The sequence below is a fragment of the Cervus canadensis genome, chromosome 4 (assembly GCF_019320065.1).
Source record: "Cervus canadensis isolate Bull #8, Minnesota chromosome 4, ASM1932006v1, whole genome shotgun sequence".
NCBI classification, from domain to species: Eukaryota; Metazoa; Chordata; class Mammalia; order Artiodactyla; family Cervidae; genus Cervus; species Cervus canadensis.
In genome coordinates this window covers 2,606,884-2,631,878 of record NC_057389.1, presented here as the reverse complement: position 1 = coordinate 2,631,878, position 24,995 = coordinate 2,606,884, and the positions used below count along the sequence as shown (strand labels likewise).

The 24,995-nt window shown below is 39.3% G+C and overlaps 1 protein-coding gene and 1 long non-coding RNA gene across 2 annotated transcripts in view; one reads left to right on the top strand and one right to left on the bottom strand.

Moving 5' to 3' along the window:
* The window catches only part of MAN2A1 (mannosidase alpha class 2A member 1), a 215,115-nt gene that overhangs the window by 99,390 nt on the left and 90,730 nt on the right, over positions 1 to 24,995 (top strand). Inside the window, exons 9-12 of the mRNA XM_043464497.1 lie at positions 2,676 to 2,878; positions 5,622 to 5,804; positions 10,067 to 10,181; positions 11,295 to 11,362. Coding sequence (XP_043320432.1) covers positions 2,676 to 2,878; positions 5,622 to 5,804; positions 10,067 to 10,181; positions 11,295 to 11,362 — 569 coding nt within the window. The remainder of the gene's footprint in view (positions 1 to 2,675; positions 2,879 to 5,621; positions 5,805 to 10,066; positions 10,182 to 11,294; positions 11,363 to 24,995) is intronic.
* On the bottom strand, positions 14,788 to 24,136 carry LOC122439468. The gene is made up of 3 exons (XR_006268869.1): positions 24,028 to 24,136; positions 23,170 to 23,310; positions 14,788 to 14,896 (listed from the first exon to the last, which is right to left on the bottom strand). It is a non-coding gene; the product is annotated as an uncharacterized LOC122439468 (long non-coding RNA).

Sequence of the window (24,995 nt, the reverse complement as noted above, 5' to 3'; positions counted from 1 at the left end):
TTCCCAACCCGGGGACTGAACCCAGGTCTCCCGCAGCGCAGGCGGGTTCTCTCCAGCTGAGCCACCAGGGAAGCCCTGTGTGGATGAGGAGAGGGAGCCTCAGAAATACCTAGCTCGATGAATATTTTGCCACTGTCATTGTTACACTGCCCTGGCCTCATCTGTACCTGTCGGGTCTGAAGCTCACGCTGTGTCCCTGTATTTGTGACTCTCATTTCCTCATTTCTTGTATGTTCACACATACTCTGCTTCCTATTAAGTGTATTCTGCTTCCTAGTAATGAGATTGGGGAGTAATACTTAAATATTAACTAAAGTATGTTGAGAGATTGATTTGCTATTAACTCTCTAAAGGGCTTTACTTTTTAATTTGTGTCTAATGTTATTGAAATATGATTGATATATATCACTGTTTATGTTTAAGGTGTATATTAATAGCATAATTTTTGACTTACCTATATTGTGGGATGGTTACCACAATAAGTTCAGTTGGCAGCCATCATCTTGTATAGATAAAATAAAAAAAGAAGAAAAAATTGTTCCCTTGTGATGAGAACTGTTAGGGTCTACTCTCTTCACAGTTTTCATGCATGTCACTCAGCAGTGTTAACTGTGGACATCATGTTGTGTATGTTACAGTCCTGGTACTTCCTTCTCTTATAGCTGGAAGTTTGTAGCTTTCGGCCACCTTTGGCCAGTTTCCTTCCCTGCCGCCACCTCTACTCTCTTTTTCTGAGCTGTTTATTTTTGTTATATTTCACATGTAAGTGAGGTCATATAGTATTTATCCTTCTCTTTATCTACTTGGCTAAATATCCTCTAGTAAACTGCTTTATTTTAACAATTATTTAATTCTCTGAGCATTTTCTGGTAAGCACGTAGTTATATTTGAGGAGACAGGCACAAATAGATTAACTTGCCCAAGAAAAGCTGTATTTGGTGAAGCCAAGATTAGAGTAGATAATGTAATTTAAAACAGCTTTTCTTAATGGTACTGATGAACATATTTGCAGGGCAGGAATAGAAAGACATGGAGAATGGACGTGTGGACACAGTGGGGGAGGAGAGGGTGGGGCAGCTTGAGAGGAGCATTGGCAGGTGTACATCACCGCGGCAGGGCGGACAGCTGACGGGCCGCCGCGCTCCGTGACGAGCTGGGCGTGGGACGCGGGGACGGGGAGCGGGGCGTGTGTGTGCCTACAGCTGGTTCACCTTACTCTGTAGCAGAAACCAGCACAAGACGTAAGACGGTCATCCTCCAAGTAAAAATGAATGTAAAAAGTTAACTTTAAAAAGCTGCTTTTCTTTAATGTAAGCATAAGGACTTGGAATAATCATCCATTTTGCTGTTACAAAATCTGTTATATCACAGATTATGAAAACTTACACTTGCCTTACTAATATCATTGTTGTGTTTCCAGTTGATATTTTGCCTTTGCAGTGGTGGGGTAACAGCCAAAACTTAGACCTCTATTTGCCAGTCGTGTTTGTAAGCATCTTACTTAGAGCCCTGTTAGCTGTGCCACGGAGGCGTGCAGGGACGTCATAAAATACGCCCAGAGTGCGCGCGGTAAGTGGTGCAGAGAGCGTTCACAGCCACGTCGTCAGGGTCCAGCCCTGTGCTGCTCCTAGTGACTGCTGCAGGGCCACTGACTCCTTTTGATTACTTTAATTATTTTTCTGCCACATTGACTCAAAATGACTCTCAATATCTGTGTGTGTATGTGTGTATATATGTCTTGGGTTGGCCAGAAAGGTCATTTGGGTTTCATTACATCTTATGGAAAAACTCAAATTAACTCATTGGCCACCTACATATGTGTGTGTATATAAGACCAGAAACAAAAAAAATAGCATCTTTTTAAAAAGAACACATTCCTTGTTTAATTGTCTATTTACTTCTAGCAACACTACCTTTCAATTTATGTTTATGAGGTCTTGTATAATATTTCTCTTTTCCTTTGATTTATAGACTAGTTTGAGATCATAAAAATGGATTTATGTACCGGTAATTTGAGTCATTAGTCAGAAAAACCTTTTCATTTGAGCAGTCAACCTTGCAATTCTCATCGGCTTTTCTGTTTTACTTCTGTTGTTCACTGTTACCTACTAGTAGAGAAAGTCCTTTTTTTTTTTTTTTTAAATGACCTGCTGTTCTTAAAGTCTCTCTTTTCTCCTTTTTAAGAATACAGACTGGGGAGAGTGGAGGCCAGAGGAGAATATGTGCATATGATATGTGGAAATACTTAATAGCTAACAAAGCTGCTCTTCCAGACTGCTGGAACATGTACTTAAAATATACGCCTTTTATTTTTGCTGTTTCCCCTTCTTGCCATTCATCTCTGGATTAGGCCGTAGCCCGATCCTTGCCCACTTGGAGATTCTAGAAATATATAAGGAGTTTTCAGATCCACACATTTGTAGCTCTGATTAACTCTTCTAACTGCTTACATGTGCAAGTTTTTTCTTAGTTTTTTGGGACTTGCTGCAGGTAAAACACAGTCACCGAGTGCTTTTCCCCCTGCATTTAAGTAAATCTGAGCTATATATTTATTATAATTTGGAAGCATGCCTTAAATATTTATCAGGAACTTTTCCTTTCAGCACTAAAAGTAATTTTAAGGTACAGATGAATGTGTGAATAAGTGAAATGTAAACTTTTTTTTTCCCCACTAGGTACAGTTTGGGACTTTATCAGATTATTTTGATGCACTGGAAAAAGAAGCTTCAGCCAATAGTAGGAATAGCCAATCAACATTCCCTGTTCTAAGTGGGGATTTTTTCACTTATGCTGACCGAGATGATCATTACTGGAGTGGCTATTTTACATCCAGACCCTTTTACAAACGAATGGATAGGATATTGGAATCCCATTTAAGGTACATTTACCTTTAGAGAGCTTCGTTTCTTTTTTCACTTCTTTTATGTTATCATAACTTGTCTGTAGAGTTTTGCGTAATATACAGCATTTATGTTGTATGTGTAAGGATGTGTTTAATGTAATTGTGAAATTTTAATGCAGTCAGATCTATATCTTCAGAAATAATCAGATTTTTACAAGGGTATTGCTCTTGAAGGAAAAACATTTTGTGTAATTAGGTTTTCTGGGAGTTCTACTCAATATTTTATATTTTTCTAACTGACTCCCTGTACTGTCTGTACACTGTAGTAGCATTGGGCAGCCTCACTGTGCCTGCAGGCCGGGAGCCTGGTCAGCCGGGTTACGGAAGCGGGAGCAGGGGTCAGAAGGAGCAGGCAGGCTCTCAGCCGCCGGGGGCAGGCCTCAAAGTCTGTCCTCTGAGACAGCCGTATTCATAAAACACGTTTCTACAGATATGGTTTTCTGCTTAAAGAAGAAAATTTAAGAGATGGGACCTGATGGAGGCAGAATGATTGGTTGAAAAAATAAACTGATATGGAGAAGACAGAAAAAGCCAATAAGAAAAACATAAAAGCACTCTGTAAACCTGCATCACCCAGTTCTTCTCAGTCACTCCCCAGTAGCGCTCTCTGTAGTGAGAAACGCTCAGTATCTCTGCACTGTCCATGCAGCACTGGGGCCACTAGCCACGGGCAGCTGGGCGACGGGACCTGTGACCAGCGTGCCTGAGGAGCTGAATTCTCAGTTTTATTTCATTTTAATGTACATAGCCACATGTGGCTAGTGGCTATCATAGTGGAGAGTATTGCTCTAAACAACTGAGTCTCATTGTTTTTAGATGCTCAGAAACCATCCCAGGAGAATCCTGTGGCTTTTCTATATGTGTAGCTCAGGAGAGTAACTTTCATGATGAATTTATTGTCCATTCAGTTCAAAATATGAAATCATCATGATTAATTTTCATGATGAATCTTGGTATTAAAAATAATAAGTTATATGAAACCTACCTTCTTCTATGTACTATTTATTAAGTATATATTGGACAGTATTTTTCTAAAAATCATTAATTTCTTTAAGCATTGTACTTTGGTATAGTGGTGTGTGTGTTTATTATTTTTACTGTTTCTGTGATATTGTGTCCAAAAAATAACAGTAACTTATTAAAAAAAAAACCCTAACCTTTGAATCTTTGAGGGGATAGTCATTAATGTGCCAGATGAATATATATTATTATATTTATAACAAAAAAGTTTTGTATATTATAAAGATTTCTGCATCCTTAACCAATAGAATGTTAGTTATCTGTTATGTTATTCTAAACTATCTATGATAAGAACAGAGCAAGTACTAAATAACGTAGAAATTCTTTTGAGTCACTGCATAATTTTTAAGTATCAAGTATTTTTTGGTAGCAAAAAGTTATGAGTATTGGTTCAGTCTTATTTTATTGAACTTATTTAAGGTACTACTTGAATATATTCCTACTGGTAATGTATTTTGAAAATTCTCCTGCTCTAAAATAAAACAATAAACCATATGGTAATTTGAATTTCAAAATGTAATTAATTTATTTGAAACTAAGTCTTTTGTGTGATAAAAATTATATTTAATCCTCAACTCATTTGTAAAAATAGGTGCATAAAATAGAAAAGTACAAAAAAATTCCTAAAATCCACTTTTTTAATATTTTGGAATATTTGGAACATTTGTATGTATATGTACATTTGCTCTGGATATGTATGCCTACATACATATAGTTTCCTTAATTCCAATATAGTGATTCTCATGCCATCAAGAAGGCTTATAATTTTAAAAAGTGGATATTAAATTTTTATCTGTTTTTAAAAAGTAGAGATTATTTAGTATCTTCAAAAATTCAAAGGAATTATTTTTTAAAAAGAGCAGTTTGAATCTCTTCTTTTTTCCTGAGATCGTAATACATTTTTGTGCTGCCTTGATTTTTCTCTCCATCATCCTAACGTTTGTCATAAGGATCCTTATATTTTTTACTCCATCAAGCTGTGTCTCTTTTTAAAGAACTTTTCAGAAACCTATCCTGAACCATATCCTTGGATGAAAAAATTTAAAGGTGAAAGTTATAAACCCCCATATTCTTGCTCAAAACTATTCTTAAGCTAAAGTATTTTTATTCTTTAAAATAAGTGAGGAAGGCCAGTGTGTGATTGATCACCTCTCAGGTTATGTTGCTAAATTCTCTAGCTGCCGTGTGTTGTCATCCGGCTCTTAGACTGACTTCTGTCCCTGAGCTGTCAGGCTGCCATCCCCTTCCTCTCCGTTATTGCTATTCTAACACTCAGGGCCACACGTTTCCTCACCGCCTCCTCCACTGTGCGTGTGAGGATAAGTGGCCTTCTGGTGGAGTTCGTGGTATATGTCTACACTGCGGAGATGAAAGGACAGAAACACTTACCTAGTTCTTATTGCTTTCATCTGTTACATGGAAATGGGCATATCTTGCTGCCAACAGATACTCACTTCTTTGCCTTGTATCACTGAGACATGGTGTTCTTTGATACTTAAGAATTTAGATGTATTAGGTGCATACCATGGTGGTTTTATAGAAATGTCTGTTTTCAATATTTGTCTTATAAATTGATCATACTGAAATCATGGATTTCTTTTTTTAAAAAAAGTTTGAAAATGTATCATTGATAGCTCTTTTGTAGTAAATTAAAATGTTTGTTTTGAAATAAAAATTAATGACTGTTTTATGCAATTAGGGCTGCTGAAATTCTTTACTATTTCGCCCTGAAACAAGCTAAGCAGTACAAGATAAATAAATTTCTTTCATCATCCCATTATGTGATGCTGACAGAAGCAAGACGAAATTTGGGACTATTTCAACATCATGATGCTATCACAGGAACTGCAAAAGATTGGGTGGTTGTGGATTATGGTACCAGGTAATGTAATTATTGCAAAGTGAACTTAAAATCTTTTAAAATTTGGGGTCATAAGCTTTATCTTTTGATGAAGTTTTTTTTAATTGTAGTACTGAATTTTTATTGAAGGAGAGCACACTAAATCAAACCAATTTCAAAGATACATATGTCATGCCAAGAAAACATTTTCAGTTATGCTGACAACTCAAAAGGCTTATCTTTGATGAAGTTTTTAATAACCACATCTCTTATAAGTACTGCTATAGAAAAACCATCAATTTTCAAAACCATCAATTTTTTAAGAAATCACTTGACAAAAAGTACTGGCCGTCCCAACTTTTTATGGTAGTGCCTTTCTGTAAATGGAGTAGTAAAAACATTGTTATAAAACTGATCCCACTTTTCCCCAAGTAGAGTGTGGTAATTGAGGCTACCTTCTTGCCCAAGGATTTGGTATCAAATAAATCATAGTTATAATCCAGGGCCATGCAGAGCTCCATCTCATTATATAGCTATTTAATTCCATCCTATCATATCCATTTGTTCTTGCATATCTCATTTTTTAAGAGGGGCACTGACAAAAAAAACTATGTTTAGAAGAATAGCCAGCAAGTAGAAGAACCGAGAAACCTTGTCATGTATAATGACATAAAGAACTGGGGTGAGAAGGGATGGTCTGGGTGTTGATACCAAAGCTCTCTTCAGCTCCTGGATGATCTGTTAGATGATTGAGGGAGTAGAATCCCATCATTTTCATATTGCAGATCAGAAACAGTGATTACTGGCTTTGGCTCAGAATAGCAGGGCACTGTGTAAACTGTGCTTCCCAATAAGCTCACCTTTTGTAATAGTGAGATTTCCATCATCATACCAGAGTTGAGGCTATCATTCGTTAGGATCGGTGCAGGGGAGATTCTGACATTGGAGGAGGAGTTTTGCCTATTGTTTCACTGTAGTTTAGATTAGTATTTCTTCCAGATTACTCTTTGATAATATTATAAAAATCATTAAAAATCTGATTTTCTTAGATATAAAAAGTGAATCTCTTTTTATAGATATTCTCATAGGTAGAAAGTATACATAACACATAAAGCTATTCTTAGAAAACTGATCTACAACTGATACAACTAATTGTAATAGTGTTAACTAAATTTGTAGTTATAATATTTTGACTGCCTTTCAGGAAACTTGGTAACAAATATTCTGGAGGTTCCACTGGTTGCCTTGAGTCTTAAAAAAAATATATTCAAGGTAGTACCTTAAATATCTTCTTAGTTTTCTTGTGGCAGATATATCTGGCATTGGTCTGAGTTTGAGCTGAGCTTAAAGTGGAAGATATTTACTGGATGATAGTGATGTTATTGCTCCCACAGAAAGTGTCTTTGAAAGTAAGGTCAGATACTCTATTTTTCTTTTCATCTGTTCCTATTTTCTTGGTTTCTCGAGAGTTTAAAAGTGAGGCTGCCGGGAGTCAGGCCAGAGCAGAGCTCCTAGGAGGACACAGAGAGTCCTCCTCCCCCACTGACTGCTCTCTCCCTGGCTGCCGTACTGAAAGGGGTTAGGGTCCAGGTCACGGGGCTTTTGTACAGAATATTTTCTGTCTCATGACCTCTCCAGAAGGCCTGCCATTAGTTCCTCCATGTATTTGGTGTTGCTTTTAACTTATAAAAGCATCCCCATAGAAAACTGCATCTTATAGAAAAAAGACACAGTAATTCTCATTGTACTTGACATTTGTAAATCTGCTTTGTCAGCCCTTCATGCTTCATTGTAAAGCCATAAACAATTATCAAGCCATTAGCACACACATTTTTAAATAGGAAGTTTCAAAACACAAGTTAGAGAATTATTACTAAAGGAGTAGCTAGTATAGGGTGACTTCCGGTTCTTGGATTGTTGACTCCTGCTTATTCAGATGTTGGCAGAGATGTCCCTGTGAACAAGTGTGTGCGTTAGGAGCTGACTACGGTTGCTGGTGATGGTCCCTGGAACCTGAATGAGCCCCACCTCTGCGTTTCCAGGCTGTGCTCAGGTGTGACCGCTCCGCAGCACCGTCAGAGCTCCGGGCCCCGTTAGCCCTCTCTTCTGCCTTCTCAGGGCCGTTCTTCACAGCACATGTACATCACGGCATATTTGGAGGTTAATTCTAATTATGGCATAAAAATCATGGCATCAAAAATGAATTAGACTAGGCAGTGTTTTGCTGGATGTTTAGCTTAACAGTGAATCCTGGGACTGTGTGAAGAAGGGATGGTAAGAGGTCAGCTACAGAGAGATTAAGACTCTGCCAGTGGCTAAACTGTAATAAAGGTAGGTAGGAGAAAAGAATGAACAGTGGGTGAGACTGAGGCCCCTAATGCGTAGTCTAAACTACTGAATGACAAGCATGAGAACACCTCCTTAAACAGCAGCAGTGGTGACAGAGTAAAGACTGATTCCTCAGTGATGTTTGCTAAACTTGTTTCATAGTACCACAAGGGTATGTTAGGAAATTAGAGGAAATTTTCATACCACATTGATGAAATGTTGAAATGTATAAAATTCTGTTTTTCCCAGTTTTTCCCAAACTTATTTACTGGGTTTAGCTTTATTTTGTTTTTAGCAAAATAGCTTTATACATCTTGAGAAAGTATTTGGGAAATGCACTATCTTCAACTCATAGGAAGACTACATATGTGCCTTCAGGACACAAACATTGATTTATGGCATTCACTCAGTTTAATCAGGACCCTCTAAAACACTAATAGGAGTAAGATTTTAGCAGGTGCAGAACATGACTTTTATTCTGTAGGTTCAGATAACCTCATAAAGATAGCCATGTAGATAATAAAAATAAACTTAGATTGAAGGAGTTGTTCTCATAACTGCATTGTGTTCATTCATATATATGGTCTCTTAGTCTTATGAAAACACTGTTATTTAGTAAAATATTTGAATAGAATGAGAAATTTAGCTGGATGATTGAACTCCATAAGATTTTAATACTGTAGTTACAGATTTACTATGTAAATGCACTTAATTAATAACTTACTGATTATGATCACTTACATCTTTGAAGTTATCTAATTCTTTTACAATTATTTTGTTGTTGAACATAAACAAAAATATTTTAACACATAGATCCAAAATTGCTTTCTGTGTTTGGGAAAATAATATAATCACTCTATAAACATCTGAGGGTTGATTGAAAGCATTACTATGAAAGTTTCTCTACCAGTTTCTCCATTATGAGTTTACTTAGGGATACCTGCTCTCTAAATCTTTAAAGAAATAAGATGGGACTTTGAAAAAAAAAAGGCAAGTTTTTTTTCCTAGGTATAGTGCTTCACCAATAGCTGGTAATGTTCCAAGATTATATTTTAGATTTGAACTTGAATCAGTCGATTCATAGGCATGTCTTTTGTTCCTCAGGCAGAAATGCACAGTTTGAATACAGTTAAGACTTTCAGTGACAAAGAAGTAGAACAAGGACAAAGACAATTTTGTTATCTGGATCTGAGAAACTTTTTTCTAATTCTTTTGAACAAGAACATGAAACTAACTTCAACAAAATATTAGAATTCTTTAGGAATTTAAATTCTTTGAAGTGTGTATACTGATTGAATTTTCTTGTGAATGAGAGTTAATCTCATGTCTTCTTTTGTTGTTATTTCAATGCTTATTAAAGATTTTTCTAAAGTGAAACATCAACTCATTGCTGTTGGTAGAATGCTTTAGAGCTGTTGGGGTCATCATGCTGGCTATTGTTATTATTTAGTATGATATTCATGGAGAATATAAGTAGTGTGGATAAGTTTATATGTTTCAGCTGTGTCCAGAAAGTTTGCTATTTAATGAATCCTTACCAGTGATACCTTCTGATTAACTTTTTTTCCCTAAGTACTTCATTCAGAGATTCATCATAGGTTCATGATAGGTTTTAGTTTGAATACAGGGTGAAGATGATGGTGGTTTGGCCATAAATAAAACAACTGAAAATATTGTATACAGATTAGTTGATGTATAGTGTGTTAGTTCCTACTGCATAGCAGTGATTCAGTTATATACACATTTTTAAATTTTCCTGTCCGTTGTGGCATATCACAGGATAGTGTATATATTTCCCTGTGCTATACAGTAGGACTTTATTGTTTATCTATTCTGTGCATAATAGTTTGCGTCTACTAATCCCAGACTCCCAATCCACTCCTCCCCTCTCCCTGGCACCAAGTCTGATCTCTGTGAAAATACTGTATACTAATGTTTGAATCACTTCTCAGATAAGTAAAATTTTTGGTTCACAGACTCTTTCATTCACTGATGAATTTAAAGAAGATAATTGGACATTCTGCACTGCTGCTTATTTTGAAGGACAAACGCTTATACGACTCTTACTCTTCGGACACCTTCCTAGAAATGGTTAGTTAATATCTTCTATTTTCATGATAAAAATGAGTGATTCTTTTCTTCTTAGATTGGGAAAGGGAGTGAGAAGCTTAATAAAAAGAGACATTGAAATATGATGACTTCTTTGTATATTATTTGAAATAATTTGTATCACTTTATATAAATTACCTGTGTTTTTCTTTCCTGTGTCTCTTTGCTTTATGGTGTGTATTTTCCCATGAAATCTAAGCATGAAAAATGAAATAATGAACTTATTTCAAGGTATGCGAAACATTCAGACTTTTAGAACATTTAAGATGATATTGTAAGGTAACTAGGCTTTATACTCGTTATTTTCCTTAGCTTTAGTGAACAACTCTTTGATATGTGAACTGCCGTAAATCCTGAACCTGTTCTTGCTGCATTTCTATTTGAATGATCCTAAGTTTTCCTCTGGTTTCAGGATGAGTCAAGGAGTGCTCTGGGCAGTGTTGAGATGTCAGAGCAGAGCCGTGATGAGGGCTTAGGAGAGTAGCTGTTAGTCTCACCTCTGCCCCTCTGCAGGGGGTGAGGAAGTTGCTTTATATCTGTGAGCCCTTGGTCACTCATCTGTGAAACAGAATGATGCATGCCTTAGCTTGTTGGGGTCAGATGAGTTAGTAAAACAGACCGTGCCCTGAGAGGAAGAGCATGGTATCTACAGCAAGGAAGAATGGTTCAAAATTTGTTTATTGAAATCCTCTTTACACTTCTACTTAGCAACTCAGATATTTTAAAATTGTTTTTTATTTATCAAACTTATGTTTCTAAAGATATGAAGCATGTGACACAAAGTAACATAGTAAAACTTTCTGCAGAATTGTTTCTAGAACTCTGATTTATTTGGTTACTAATTAGAACTACACATTATGGACTCTCTAGTCCCTGCAACATATGCCATGCTTAAAATCTAAATACACAATACATATTCATAGACACAAGATTTGCTTACTTTGAACTTGGATGGACTTTATGTATGTAGCTGGAAAGAGGTTTGTTTTTTCTTTTATACTGTGCCCTTTTCATGTTTTCTTCAAGATATTATTACACAGCTAATTTTGAAACTTGTTTTAAAAGTAAAATAAAAACTTCTGTTCATTTTTCTAGGATTTGAAACAAAGAACGCAAAGTTCTCTGCCACAAAAAAATGTAATAAGTCTGAGTGCAGAGCCAAGGTAAATAGCATTATTTCTTATAAACTTTGATCACTTCTATGACTTGACTTTTTGGATTTTCGTGGTTTTGCTCTGGATCCAGCACATATTTTAAGGCAGTATTTCATTTAATCAGCTTATTAATTTAAAACGCCTGCTTGAAGAATGGATTTTTCTCCCATGGCTGTGCCATGCGTGAGAGTGCGCTTCAGTCATGACCAACTCTTGGCGCCCCCGTAAACTGTAGCCCCCAGGCTCCTCTGTCCGTGAGATTCCCCTGGAGAGAACCCTGGAGTGGCTGCCATGCCCCCCTCCAGGGGTCTTCCCCACCCAGGGTGGAGACTGTCTCCTGCACTGCGGGTGGGGTTTTTACCCCAGAGGCGCCGCGGAGGCCCGCCGCGGGAGCCCGCCGCAGTGCCGTGCTCTGCGCTGACAGCTGACGCGGTGCCTGGTACGCTGATGGCCAGCACTGTGTAAGACTGGTTCTTCACAGATACTTAATGCGGGATGGGACACGTGTAGCTTTATTATAAAAACTACCTTACATTTGTATATTGATTATTTTTTAGTGTATAATCTTTCTTAATTAACTTTCTATTTACTTACCTTATTAATCTCTGATCATGTATTTTTAAATGGAAGAAGAAATGTAATTACTATTAGAAGATAAGTGTTCCTACTGTAAATTGTTTACTAGATAACTATCACTGTGCTTGTAAAACTGCCTCATTTTTAAACTGTAGATTTATGCTTAAATGGGAAAGGTGCTCAGTCAACCTAAAAATGGGGCATTTAATTTATAGCTGCCTCTGATTTACAAAAAACATTTTATGTTTTTATTGACAATTATTTAACCAAGTTATCTATTTTTAATTGACCCCAAGTATCAATTAGTCAGTACCCAGATACACAATATCAGTTCAGTTCAGTCGCTCAGTTGTGTCTGACTCTTTGCAACCCCATGAACCGCAGCACGCCAGGCCTCCCTGTCCATCACCAACTCTGGAGTTTACTCAAACTCACGTCCATTGAGTCTGTGATGCCATCCAACCATCTCATCCTCTATCGTCCCCTTCTCCTCCTGCCTTCAATCTTTCCCAGCATCAGGATCTTTTCAAATGAGTCAGCTCTTTGCATCAGTTGGCCAGAGTACTGGAGTTTCAGCTTCAGCATCAGTTCTTCCAATGAATATTCAGGGTTGATTCTCTTTAGGATGGACTGGTTGGATCTCCTTGCAGTCGAAGGGACTCTCAAGAGTCTTTTCCAACACCACAGTTCAAAAGCATCAATTCTTTGGTGCTCAGCTTTCTTTATGGTCCAAATCTCACATCCATACATGACTACTGGAAAAACCATAGCTTTGACGAGACAGACCTTTGTTGGCAAAGTAGTGTCTCTGCTTTTTAATATGCTGTCTAGGTTGGTCATAACTGTCCTTTCAAGGAGTAAGCGTCTTTTAATTTCATGGCTGCAGTCATCATCTGCAGTGATTTTGGAGCCCCCAAAAATAAAGTCAGCCACTGTTTCCACTCTTTCCCCATCTATTTGCCATGAAGTGATGGGACCAGATGCCATGATCTTAGTTTTCTGAATGTTGAGCTTTAAGCCAACTTTTTCACTATCCTCTTTCACTTTCGTCAAGAGGTTCTTTAGTTCCTCTTTCCTTTCTGCCATAAGGGTGGTGTCATCTGCATATCTGAGGTTATTGATATTTCTCCTGGCAATCTTGATTCCAGCTTGTGCTTCTTCCAGCCCAGCGTTTCTCATGATGTACTCTGCATATAAGTTAAATAAGCAGGGTCACAAAATACAGCCTTGACGTACTCCTTTCCCTATTTGGAACCAGTCTGTTGTTCCATGCCCAGTTCTAACTGTTGCTTCCTGGCCTGCATACAGATTTCTCAGGAGGCAGGGCAGGTGGTGTTCTCTTTCAGAATTTTCCACAGTTTATCATGATCCATACAGTCAAAGGCTTTGGCATAGTCAATAAAGCAGAAATAGATGTTTTTCTTGAACTCGCTTGCTTTTTTGATGATCCAGCAGATGTTGGCAATTTGATCTCTGGTTTGTCTGCCTTTTCTAAAACCAGCTTGAACATCTGGAAGTTCACAGTTCATGTATTGCTGAAGCCTGCCTTGGAGAATTTTGAGCATTACTTTGCTAGCGTGTGAGATGAGTGCAATTGTGTGGTAGCTTGAGCATTCTTTGGCATTGTTTCCCTCGTGGCTCAGACAGTAAACAGTCTGCCTGCAATGCGGGCAACCCGGGTTCGATCTCTGGATTGGGAAGATCCCCTGGAGAAGGAAATGGCAACCACTCAGTATTCTTGTCTGGAGAATCCCATGGTAGAGGAGCCTGGTGGGTTACAGTCCGTGGGGTCACAAAGAGTCGGACACGACTGAGCGACTTCACTTCACTTTCTTTGGGATTGGAATGAAAACTGACCTTTTCCAGTCCTGTGGCCACTGCTGAGTTTTCCAAATTTGCTGGCATATTGTGTGCAGCACTTTCACAGCATCGTCTTTCAAGATTTGAAATAGCTCAACTGGAATTCCATCACCTCCACTAGCTTTGTTTGTAGTGATGCTTCCTAAGGCCCACTTGACTTCACATTCCAGGATGTCTGGCTCTAGGTGAGTGATCACACCATCGTGATTATCTGGGTCGTGAAAATCTTTTTTGTACAGTTCTTTTGTGTATTCTTGCCACCTTATAGTTTGGTAATATAAGTTTTTGCTATCTAAATTGAGAAATTGAGTATCACCTCTTATAAACTATAGAATAAAAGACTAATTGTAAAGTGTGATGCATTATTTTAAATAGGTACACTTTATTAAAAGTATTTTAAAATAAATGGGATCAAAGTGATTACAGAAATTTTACAGTTGAGACCTCTTCTGTGCTCAGATTCCCAGCAGAATCAGGCCACACCTGACAGCAGTAGTATATTTCAGTAATACTTAGGCATCACTAAAGTAACACTAAAGCAGCTTAACATCTCTTTTGCCTGGAAAAAAGAAGGGATTGTTTTGAAAAGAAAATAAAGTTTAACCTTGCTAAAGTCTTAAAAGCTTGCATATAGCCAAGCCATAGTTAGGATGAAAAGATAATGAATGATCCTGAAAGAAAAATCAGTTATAAAATTATAAAACATTTTCTTTGTCCTAAAATAAGTAATGTTTTGATGGATTTGGGATTGTATGGCAACTCTTAATATGTTGTGTCCCTAATAAACTGTGGTGTCAGTAAATCTATTTGGGTTTAGGCGTAATCCTCTTACCTATTACCTGGTTTATCTTTTCCTATTCTGGTGGCGGCAGATCTCCTTTTTTGCTGACTCTGAGAATGACTTCTGTGTGCTCTTGGGAAGTCGGCGCTCCACCCCCACCCCTAGTGGTCCTGCGGGCGCGCGTCGGGCGGGCGGGCAGCGGTGGGCGCGCGTCGGGCGGGCGGGCGGGCTGCGCTGGGGCCAGAGGGGGACCTGTGCGCTGTGGTTTCTCTTCCCATGCAGGCCTTGCTTTGGCCAGCTGTGCGCGAGACTCAATTTTCCTGATGCTAGAGGGAGAAAGGAGACAGAAGTCTATTAATTGAGGAAAATATATTTTTGAGCTTTAATAATGAACAGTTTTAATAAAAAATAAGCGTAGACTTTTTGAGTCTATTAGGAGAACAGTCACTTCTTGATATTTCATTTTAAATAGTTCCTGTTTAAATAGTGTTCTTCATTCTCACGTTATATCGTCAGAGTTCTTTTCTACCAAACGTCGGCGCTGCTGTCCCCGTAGTTAGCTGTGTTGGAACCCTTAGGAGTCAGACCCTTGTTTTTACCTTTCCTGTCCTTTTTGAACTCTAGAACCTCATGAATAAAACCACTTATATTTTTGGTTTTAAATCCACTTTTTACTTGTTAGTCACAAATTATATGAGTTGTTGTCTTTCAATAAAATCAATCAAGAATGGAGGACTGTTGGTGTCCTTTAAAATGGAAGTGTTTCGTAGCTTTGTTTTGCAGGTACTGGAAGTCAGAGTGATTATCGGTGCTCCTCCGTCTTTAAGTTGGCAGTTTCAGGAGAGCAGCCACGACTCAGTCTTGTCCTCTCGTGTGTCTTCTGAGATGCTCCGAGGCCTAGTTTTATTTTGATTATAGGAATAATTCTAATTTGAACAACATATTATTAGTCTAAATAAAGCGTGCATTCTCAATAGGGAGGTGTCTTCCCCAGGAGGATAAGAATTGGGTCTTGGGCCCATGGTGATGTTGGGGTGGGGGATTAAAAAAAAAACGTATTCTTTGGGAAATGCAAAGCACAGATACAGTGCATAATGGTGCCCAACAGATGAACATTTTATATGTAGTGTCAAAATTGTGTGGAGGAATGATTAGGAAAAAATAAATAAAGAGAATCTTGAAGGAGGTTATAATGACAAAAGGTTGGGAAACACTGGTCTAAACCCCTGCAGTTTAAATAATACATGTAAAATGAATTTGATCATGCTTTTGGCAGCATTAGTTAAAGCTACTACCTGATATGATTTCATTTGTGCGTATGTAAAAGCAGTCCTTGATTTGCTGAGAGTTGACATAGTACTTGGCCTGTGTGCCTAATTTAGTTCACAAGGTTATGTGAGCTGTATAGTAAATACTTGCTTAGCCTTTGCGTAGAAAGCATATGAAATTACAAATTAGAAGTTAGGGTACCCTGAACAAGTCATAAATTGTCTAGCCTTAATGCTTAGATACACAGAGATGTTACCGTTTCTCTTTACGGTCACAGTTGCCTAAGGAAACCAGTTGTAAGGACATTTAACACAAAGATTTGACAGGATTCGGGACTGAGGACGCACGGTGAGAGCCTGAGACGGACAAAGGGATTTCAGTCTCCTGTCAGCATCCGTCTGCTCAGGCGGGACAGGATTAAATGTTGCTGCAGCACAGGTCTGCAAGTCGTGTGCCTGACAGAGTATAAAGTCACTTTTTTTTTTATGGTGGATACTTTGAAATGCCACCAAGGGCTTCCCTGGTGGCTCAGTGGTAGAGAATCCACGGGCAGACACACATTTGATCCCTGGGTCAGGGAGATCCCCTGAAGGGGGAAGTGGCAGCCCGTTAGTGTTCTTGCCTGGGAGATCCCGTGAACAGAGGAGCCTGGCGGGCTAGAGTTCACGGGTTCACCAAGAGTCAGACAGGACAGAGCGACCCAACACCAAAGGCACAGAGGTAGTCAGGATGATACCGCGGTGGCGTCTGTAAACCTGAAAGGTTAAGTTTCTCAAGTAGGTAAGCTTTTAGTTTGAAATCACTATTACACGTTTACCTTGATGTGCTTCTCATTATTAGAGACGTATTTATTAGTAAGGGGTCCTACATCTCTTTTGGCCAGAAAAAAAAAAAAAAGAATTATTTAGAAAAGATAGCATTAACCATGTGGAGACACAAAGGAAGTCAGTGTTTTCTAGGCTTAGGTTACTTCAGAATATCAGCCAGATGGAAAAGGACACAATTCCAGAACGGGCACTCAGTACCCCACTCACTTGACGTGTTGCCGTTCATTTGTTGGAGGACCTTGATTGAGAGCATCATTTTCTTTTTAGCTGTCTAGGTTCTGAAACGCCAGAACCCACATTGACTTCTATTTTTTCTTAATCCTTACGTGTCATCAATAGGAGAGTCTTTTGGATTTTAGCTTTACTCATCTCTGACATCCATCCTCTCTCCTCTTTCTGTTGCTTTTGGTTTTAGCCAGCCCTTTATGTTTGGCGTGAACTGCTGTAGTAGCTTACTGTCCCTGGGCCTTTCTCTGTACCTGAACTATTAATTCAGCTCTGATGAGTCTACCTAAAGCCACTCTGAAAAAGTTACTTGCATAGAAATGGCAAGCCTTCAGACCTAGACTCGGAAGCCCTAGAAGGTCATTTTGAGTTCAGTCAATTAGTGGAGCAGTCGGGGAGGCCACCTGGGATGTAAGGGGGGGGTCACTCCCCACTGCCCGCTGGGGGGCGCATGTAGGGGACGCAGAGGGGAGGACAGCAGCGGCTTTGGGGAGGGCCTGCCGCAGCTCACACCGACCCTCACGGCTCACTGATTTCCCAGTGCAAAATAAAACACGCCCCTCCTCCCGAGATGCCCAGGGTCTCATCCCCTCATGGTCTTGGCCCCAGTGTTTCATCTAGTCAGGTCCAGCGTAGCTCAGTCGCGTGACTGGGGGTTGATGCTGGCTTTTTCTGCCAGTGTAATTGTTTGAAGTGTGTCCCACAAGACTGTAAACTCCTTGAGGATTTATTTTTGTCCACTGCTGTGCCTATGGTATGATAGCATGGTGAGAATTTAATAAAGATAGGTTATAACACATTTGATTATTGCTTGAAGAGAAGATTAAACTTCAGATACCACATATGCATAGAATATGGTTCACATTCTGTGTGAAAACGTAGTATTCTGGTGTATATTCTCTTCAATAGATTCTTTCATCTGACATTTGGAGTGACAGAAGGCTTCCAATCCACTAAATACTAATATAAATAAAAATAAGCAGTAATTCAATATACTTTAAATTTGTTCAGCAAACTGTTCAGAAAACTGTTCATTTGAGATTTCAGAGTATAATACCATGAGACTTGACAGATTTGGCATTGCATCTCAGCACCACTGAATTCTTATAGAATTAACTTTGTTGGGATTGCATTCTTGGGGTCTCTAAAGAATGAGTGGATTTAAAAGATACACCTGTATATCTGAATGAGTATACTTTGTCATGAGACTTTTGCTGTTGTTGACATAGATTATTTGCCTAATTCTACATTTTGTATTTTTTAATTGGTGGAAAATTGATTTATAATGTTCTGATATAATGTTGTGATGGTTTCTGCCATTGTATTTTTAATATTGTTATCAGACACAGTTATTCTGATAGTAATTTTCCACCAGTGAGATAGGATTCAAGGCTTTGGAGCATTTTCTGATTGGTCATTATGTCATAACATCACAGTATATCTAAGGAAGTACCTAACATCTCTGCCAGTTATTTAAACATAAACTTTCAGTGAAGACACCAAAGCCTTATTTTTTTGTTTGGAATGTTGGCTTATTCTTTGGGGGAGGTGGAACAGTGTTAATTAACAGTGATAATTAGTGTGAGGACTGTGCTTATTGCTCATGGTTTATAATGTTCAAGCTCAAGTCTTGTCATGTACTAGAAAGCTAGTGTAGAAATGTCTTCACATTAGTTAGCAGAAAAATAAATGGATACAATCAAGGTTTGTATCCATTGTGAGCATTTTTGTTTGTTTTGTTTTGTTTTTCCCTTGGAAGTGGCTGCATTTTAAAATTATCACAAGGGAATTCCAAGTGATAATAGAATACACAATTCACTAGGCTCTGACACTGAACCCTCTAATGGTTCTGTTATTCTGAGAGCAACCCAAAGGTCCTTTGCTTAGAAAACTAGTCTATAGCTTTTCTTTAATGGAGGAATTGTTAATGACAGTTGTTTGATCGTGTCCGATTCTTTTGCAACGCCATAGCCTGAAGGTTCCTGCCAGCCTCCTCTGTCCATGGGATTTCCCAGCAAGAACACTGGAGTGGGTTGCCGTTTCCTCCTCCAGGGTATCTCCCTGACCCGGGGATTGAACCGGGTCTCCTGCATTGGCAGGTGGATTCTTTACGACTGAGCCGCCAGAGGAGCCGTAACTGACAGGACTGAGACGAAGCTGAGCTCGCTAAGTCTATCGGGGTGTTAATTGCATAGTCTGTTTTAAAATTAATATTCAGTACTGGACTTGAAGGAGGAGTTCCTAAACTCTCTTCTGAGATACTGTTCTGTTTAAGTATTAATTACTTTTGAAGGGTATTTGTGTATTTTTATCTATGTTCTGTCTGAGTTGTGTTTTATTAACGTTGACTGTTTTTAAGCCGTAGATTGACCAGTTCTATGATTATCCAGAAATATTTTGCAGCCTGTTTGTAATCTGGAATATTTTAGAGAGGATGTTTTAACCTGAAGACTGAGTTGGACTATAATACGTTATTTAAACAACCAAAGTTTCTTAGGGGATTGGTGATACCTTTCATGTGGTATATTTTGTGTTAAAACTTCTTAGTAGTTGGAACTGTTTGGGAACAATCATGTCTGATAAGCAAAATAACCTTGTCTAGAGTTTGCCATTCTAAATCAGTCATTTACTGGCTTGCTTTTTACCTGACTTTTAAGGGAAATAGATCTTAGAGGAGAGAAGAGGAGGAAAGACTCCACCTTTCTCACACTGTTCTCCCTACTCTTAATATTTCTGTTAATTTTATTATATCAGCAATGATGAGTATTAATTCCTAAAATACTCTTTCAGCCTCACATTGACTTAGATGAAGTAACACCTGTTATATGTTTCTTAAAAATATTGACAAAATATTGATGCTTCCATTTTATATGGTGACTGACTAGGAACCCTGAAGTTGACTCTCAGTTTTTATTAAAGCTCAGATGATCAACAATCAAAGGAACACCAAAGCCTTGACTTGACAGGCGCCCTGTTGCAGCAGTGTAAGGTAACTGCAAACTGCAGTGCTGATCAAACTGGACTAAAAATGCACCTGCTCAGTAACCAGTGAAAACAGGAGTAAAAATAACATGCAGGCTTCTGAAAGCAGGTGTGGGGACTGATTCCTTTATGCCTGCCCGCAAGGCTTCGGAGGGGCTTCCCTGTGGCTCAGACGGAAAGGGGTCTGCCCGCAGTGCAGGAGACCCAGGTTCAATCCCTGGTTTGGGAAGATCCCCTGGAAAAGGGAATGGCATTCTTGCCTGGAGAATCCCACGGGCAGAGGAGCCTGGCGGGCTACAGTCGGTGGGGTTGCAAAGAGCCAGACGCGACTGAGCGAGTGAGCACGCGGCACCAGGCTCTGAAGTTCTGGCGCAAGAAAACTGGACAAGAGGGGGCTGCTCTCTGCAGCTTGAGGCAGCTGTTCTTCCCTTTCATCCTCCTTGCCTCAGATCTCTATTTACAAGTCCCCGCTTAACTGACCAGCTAGACCAACGGCTGCTCTGTGCCCATGCACCCACCCTTGCTGCCGACAGACCACTGGCTAGCAGGCTGGGGCTTCCCTCCTGCCAGGAGTTCAGTTGAACCATGTGATTACCATAATGCAGTTACTTACTCCCAAATCAGTTGTTCTTGCTACTGTTCTCTCATCATTTGATTTTTATTAAACTGATGGATTAAGTATAAAGTTTTTTAATCATAAAGTTGAGTGCTTTGGAAATTTTCAATAAAGGTAAGTCACCGATAAGTATTGACAAGATGCCTACAAAAGATTTGGGAAGAAATTGTAAAGATGTAGAGGCACTCTGTGTTCATATTGTCTAATATTTTTGAGTATTTAAATTCCTGGTCTTCTTTACAAAAACTAGGCTAGAAACCACAAATAATTTATCATATGTATGGTTATGCAGAAAATATGACACAGAATGCCAATTAGTGGTCCCATAATCAAAGCAGAAGCTTTGCTTTTGCATCAGTAGACTGGGGCATGATACATATTTGTATGTTTTATGATGAAGTCTTTTATGGTGAAGCTCTGCAGAATGTTGAATGATGGAACATGTCCTTAAAGGTACACCTATGGCTGATTCATGTTGACAGAAAACAACAAAATTCTGTAAAGCAATTATCCTTCAATTAAAAATAAATAAATTTTTTTAAAAAGATGTTCTACTTTAAGTTTTACTTTCAAGTCAGGTTTAACCCTTTCAGTTAGCAGAGCCACTGCCAGCCTTAATCGCACTGATGGTTTTCCCTGTGCCTGTATTTTACAACCAGTGTGGGGACTGAATCTGCCAGATATAAGATAGGCGGGGACAAATGGGGGACTGATGATAGAGCATTGATCTGGCGCAGTGTCCACTCAAGGAAGTTGCTGTTGGTGGCCTGGGCCAGGATGTTGTTTGTTGAAGGAAGAGGCCCTGTGTTTTTTCAGAGCAGCAGAGCTGGTGTAGAAGACCCATGCTGGAGACAGTAGCCCCCTTGGGTAGCAGCCTTTCGGAAACGTCAGTCAGACTGCGTCTGTGCCTGTGAACTTACTTTTCACTCATTCTTTTCTCTGTTACTGCATCTTCTTCACATCCTTCAGGCCTTAGTAACAAACTGATTATTTCCTTTATTTCTGGTTTTCCATCTCTCTTGCTAAAATGTTAGCTTCATGAGTACAGGGAACTTTTACTTTTGAATCCCCTGGCAAATAACTGGTACACTGTAGGTGATCAGCAAATGTTTGTGAAATAACTAACTCTAGAGAAGAGAGGAACTTTGGCCAGTACTGCGGTGAAGACCACGAGGTGCCTTTCTCAGACACAGGATTAGGTGGATGTCTATTTTTACGAGGAGAAGTAGTAAATGGGAAATTATCATAGGAGAGCTTGTGAAGAAGCCCTGCAGAATTCTGAAAATTGGGGTAACATGAGGATTGAGAAGAACAGCTTATCTTAAAATAGTTTATTACAGAGACCAGAAAAAAATTTTTTTAACTCTTTGTAATTCTCAGTTTGAGTCATAATCCCAAAGGAAAAAGAAAGAGTGGAAGGCAAAAAATGGCAAGATGCTGTAGAAAGGGGGTGGGGTGAGATAAGGAAAGACTGTTAGGATGACAGGAACAGAATCTTCATTGGCGAGACGTAGGAGTGAAGCTGACATGGTGAAAGAGCACATCAGTGACGTGAAAAAAATGAGACGCTCTTCAGGAGTGCAGGGAAGGGGGGCAGTGGTGGGGGTCAAGGACGGGAGTTCAGCAGAGGAGTCGTGGGCTTTCTGTAGGGAAATGTTAGCAGATGCAGTCATCAAAGATACAACGGAAAGTGTTCTGAGCGGAGGCGGCCTTGCTTTGTAGATGAAAAGGGCTAAGTTCTTGGCAATATAATGAAAGGAGAGTCACCCCTCATGCGTCTTGGTAACTTATTTCAATTAAAAGGAAAAGGACATTTTGTAAAAGTACCCAGGCAGAAAGACAGATATTGCGCAATATGGCACAAGAAGGGTTTCTGCTCTATAACAAGTATATGGAGTTTTGAAATTGTTTTGTACTCAGAGTTATCTTTCATATGTGAAAGCAACAAAGAGGCATTTTCAAATATGAAAACATTTATAAAGCATACCACAGATACTCTTCTTTTTTTAAAAAGGAAATTTAAAAAATGTTCCTGCTAAACTTAACTTCCCTGACTGATAAGTGAATCAAAATTAAGAAGGCATTGGAAATAATTAGACATAGTGAAAATCCAAATCATTATTGTAAATTTGATTACCAAACTGAATTAGAATTTCCCATCTAGTTTTGGCAGAATTTTTATAATGTAAAGGCAGTTTGCTGATAGTAGTATTGATCTCTAGTTTCAGATTATGTTAACATCTGAAAGAGGTAGAGAAGCAGAGCATGTAGAGATCTTAGAAAATAGTCACGTTGCCTTGGAAAGATTTGAAAGTTAGAAGTTTGTGGTGAGAGTGGTATTTCCTCCCCATTGCCATCACTTATTATCACTGGCTTTCTAAATACACAGATCTGCTGAGAAGTCCCTGGAGGTCTAGACCCGCACGCCACAGGCTCTGCGGGCAGCTCCACTGGGACAGCCGCGCACACCTCGGCCTCAGTGTGTTTAAGTGGGATTCCTCCCTGCCTGGACTTGTTTTGTGGCTCCAAGCTCTTTGATAAAGTTTTCGCCTCGTCATCCAGTTCCCCAGGCCAGAGACCTGGGCCTCAGCCTGAAAGTGATCGTGTGTTCCAGTTTCTAATTAGTGTCCCCTTTCACTCTCAAAAGTCTGCTTGTTTGGGCAAGAAATTACGGGCTTACCTGATTATTCTTGTCTCTTCCCTTTCACTTTCAACTTGGATCCAGGCAAACACCATGTCTTCTTGTGTTGTTTATTAAATGTATCTCAGTTTTGTCCATATTTATTCAGTGCCAGCTCTTTCTCCCTTGGGTGTGTCCCTGCTGCATACATTTGTTTGAGGAATTAAGTAAGATTATGTATATGAGCTTAATTGTATGGGATCTAGTGGTTAGTAGGCACTCAGCAAGTATTAGCAATGATGTTGTAACTCTCCTGCTCAAAACCCTTCTTTTTCCCATTGCCCGAAAGAAAAATTCCACAGTCTTTAACTTGGCTTTTCTGTCTGCATTTTGATTTCTCTTGTTTTATCTGCCATATGATACTCTAGCCTACACCATGAGCTCTAACCTTTCAAAAGCTATCAGGTTTTTGACTGGCTATGTCCTGTCTTATTTACATGTCTTTGCTACCTGGAAAAAAATAAAAAACAAAAAACCCTTTCCACCTTGCCCCCAAACACACACATATGCGCGCACACACGCGCACGCACACACACTTGGCTGGATTGATCCCTGTTTATCTTTCAGAGCTCAGCGTTGGTGTTACATCCTCGCGCGCGCACACACACACACACACATGCGCGCGCACACACACGCACACACTTGGCTTGACTGATTCCTGCTTATCTTTTAGAACTCAGCGTTGGCATTACATCCACGTGCACACACACACGCACACGCGCACACACACGCACACACTTGGCTTGACTGATTCCTGCTTATCTTTTAGAACTCAGCGTTGGCATTACATCCACGTGCACACACACATGCACACGCGCACACACACGCACACACTTGGCTTGATTGATCCCTGCTTACCTTTTAGAGCTCGGCGTTGGCGCTGCGCCCTCTGGAACCTTTTCCGGCGCCCTCGTGTCAGGGCGGGGTGCCGCTCTGCACATTCTCACAGGAGTGTGTCCTTCCTCACCATTGCTTCTCTTACGACATGTGTAATGTTACTATAAACCTCATGAAGGCAGAGGCTGAGTCTTGTTCATCATTCTAAATATGGCACCTGGCAATCTCTCAGGAAAGGGACTTAGTATGTGCCAGGAGCATTTGGATTGGATAGTGTGGTGGAAGAAATCTACCCTGCAGAAATAATCATGTATAGATATGAAGAGAATTTTGGATAAGATTATGTCTCTTGGCTTTATTGTGTGAACAAATATTTTTAAAGATTTCAGTGTTCATCAACAATAACTATCAATGAATTTGTCAGATATTCTAAGTTGGGACTTACCTGATGGCTCAGACAGTAAAGAATCTGCCTGGAGTACGAGAGACCTGGGTTCGATCCCTGGGTTGGGAAGATCCTCAGGAGTAGGGAATGGCAACCTGCTCCAGGATTCTTGCCTGGAGACTGTCATAGACTACAGTCCATGGGGTCACAAAGAGTCAGACATGAGAGCGACTAACGCTTTCACTTTTCTACTTTTATTTCTGTGTTCATAAAGTTCTGTATGAAGTTTTAAAAAGATGCTAAACTTGCTTTTATTTTTTTAATAAAAGAACGGGATTGGTAAATTCTGAGGTTTTCATGTTATGTTTTTATGAAATCTCTCTTCCAAGTCCCATGGAGGAAAGGAAGATGACTTGTTTGAATGGAAGAAGTTGTGATTAGTTGAGTCAAATAAGGAGAAGTGCTTGGCTTGTAGGACATGTTTGCTGAATTGAAAACTAAAAATTGAAATGGAGGAGGTGACAATTATGAGAAAGAAGTTATGTGGAATATTTGATAGGCAGTTAAGGACTTGTTTGAAAAATAAACAACCCTTTAAGGAAAA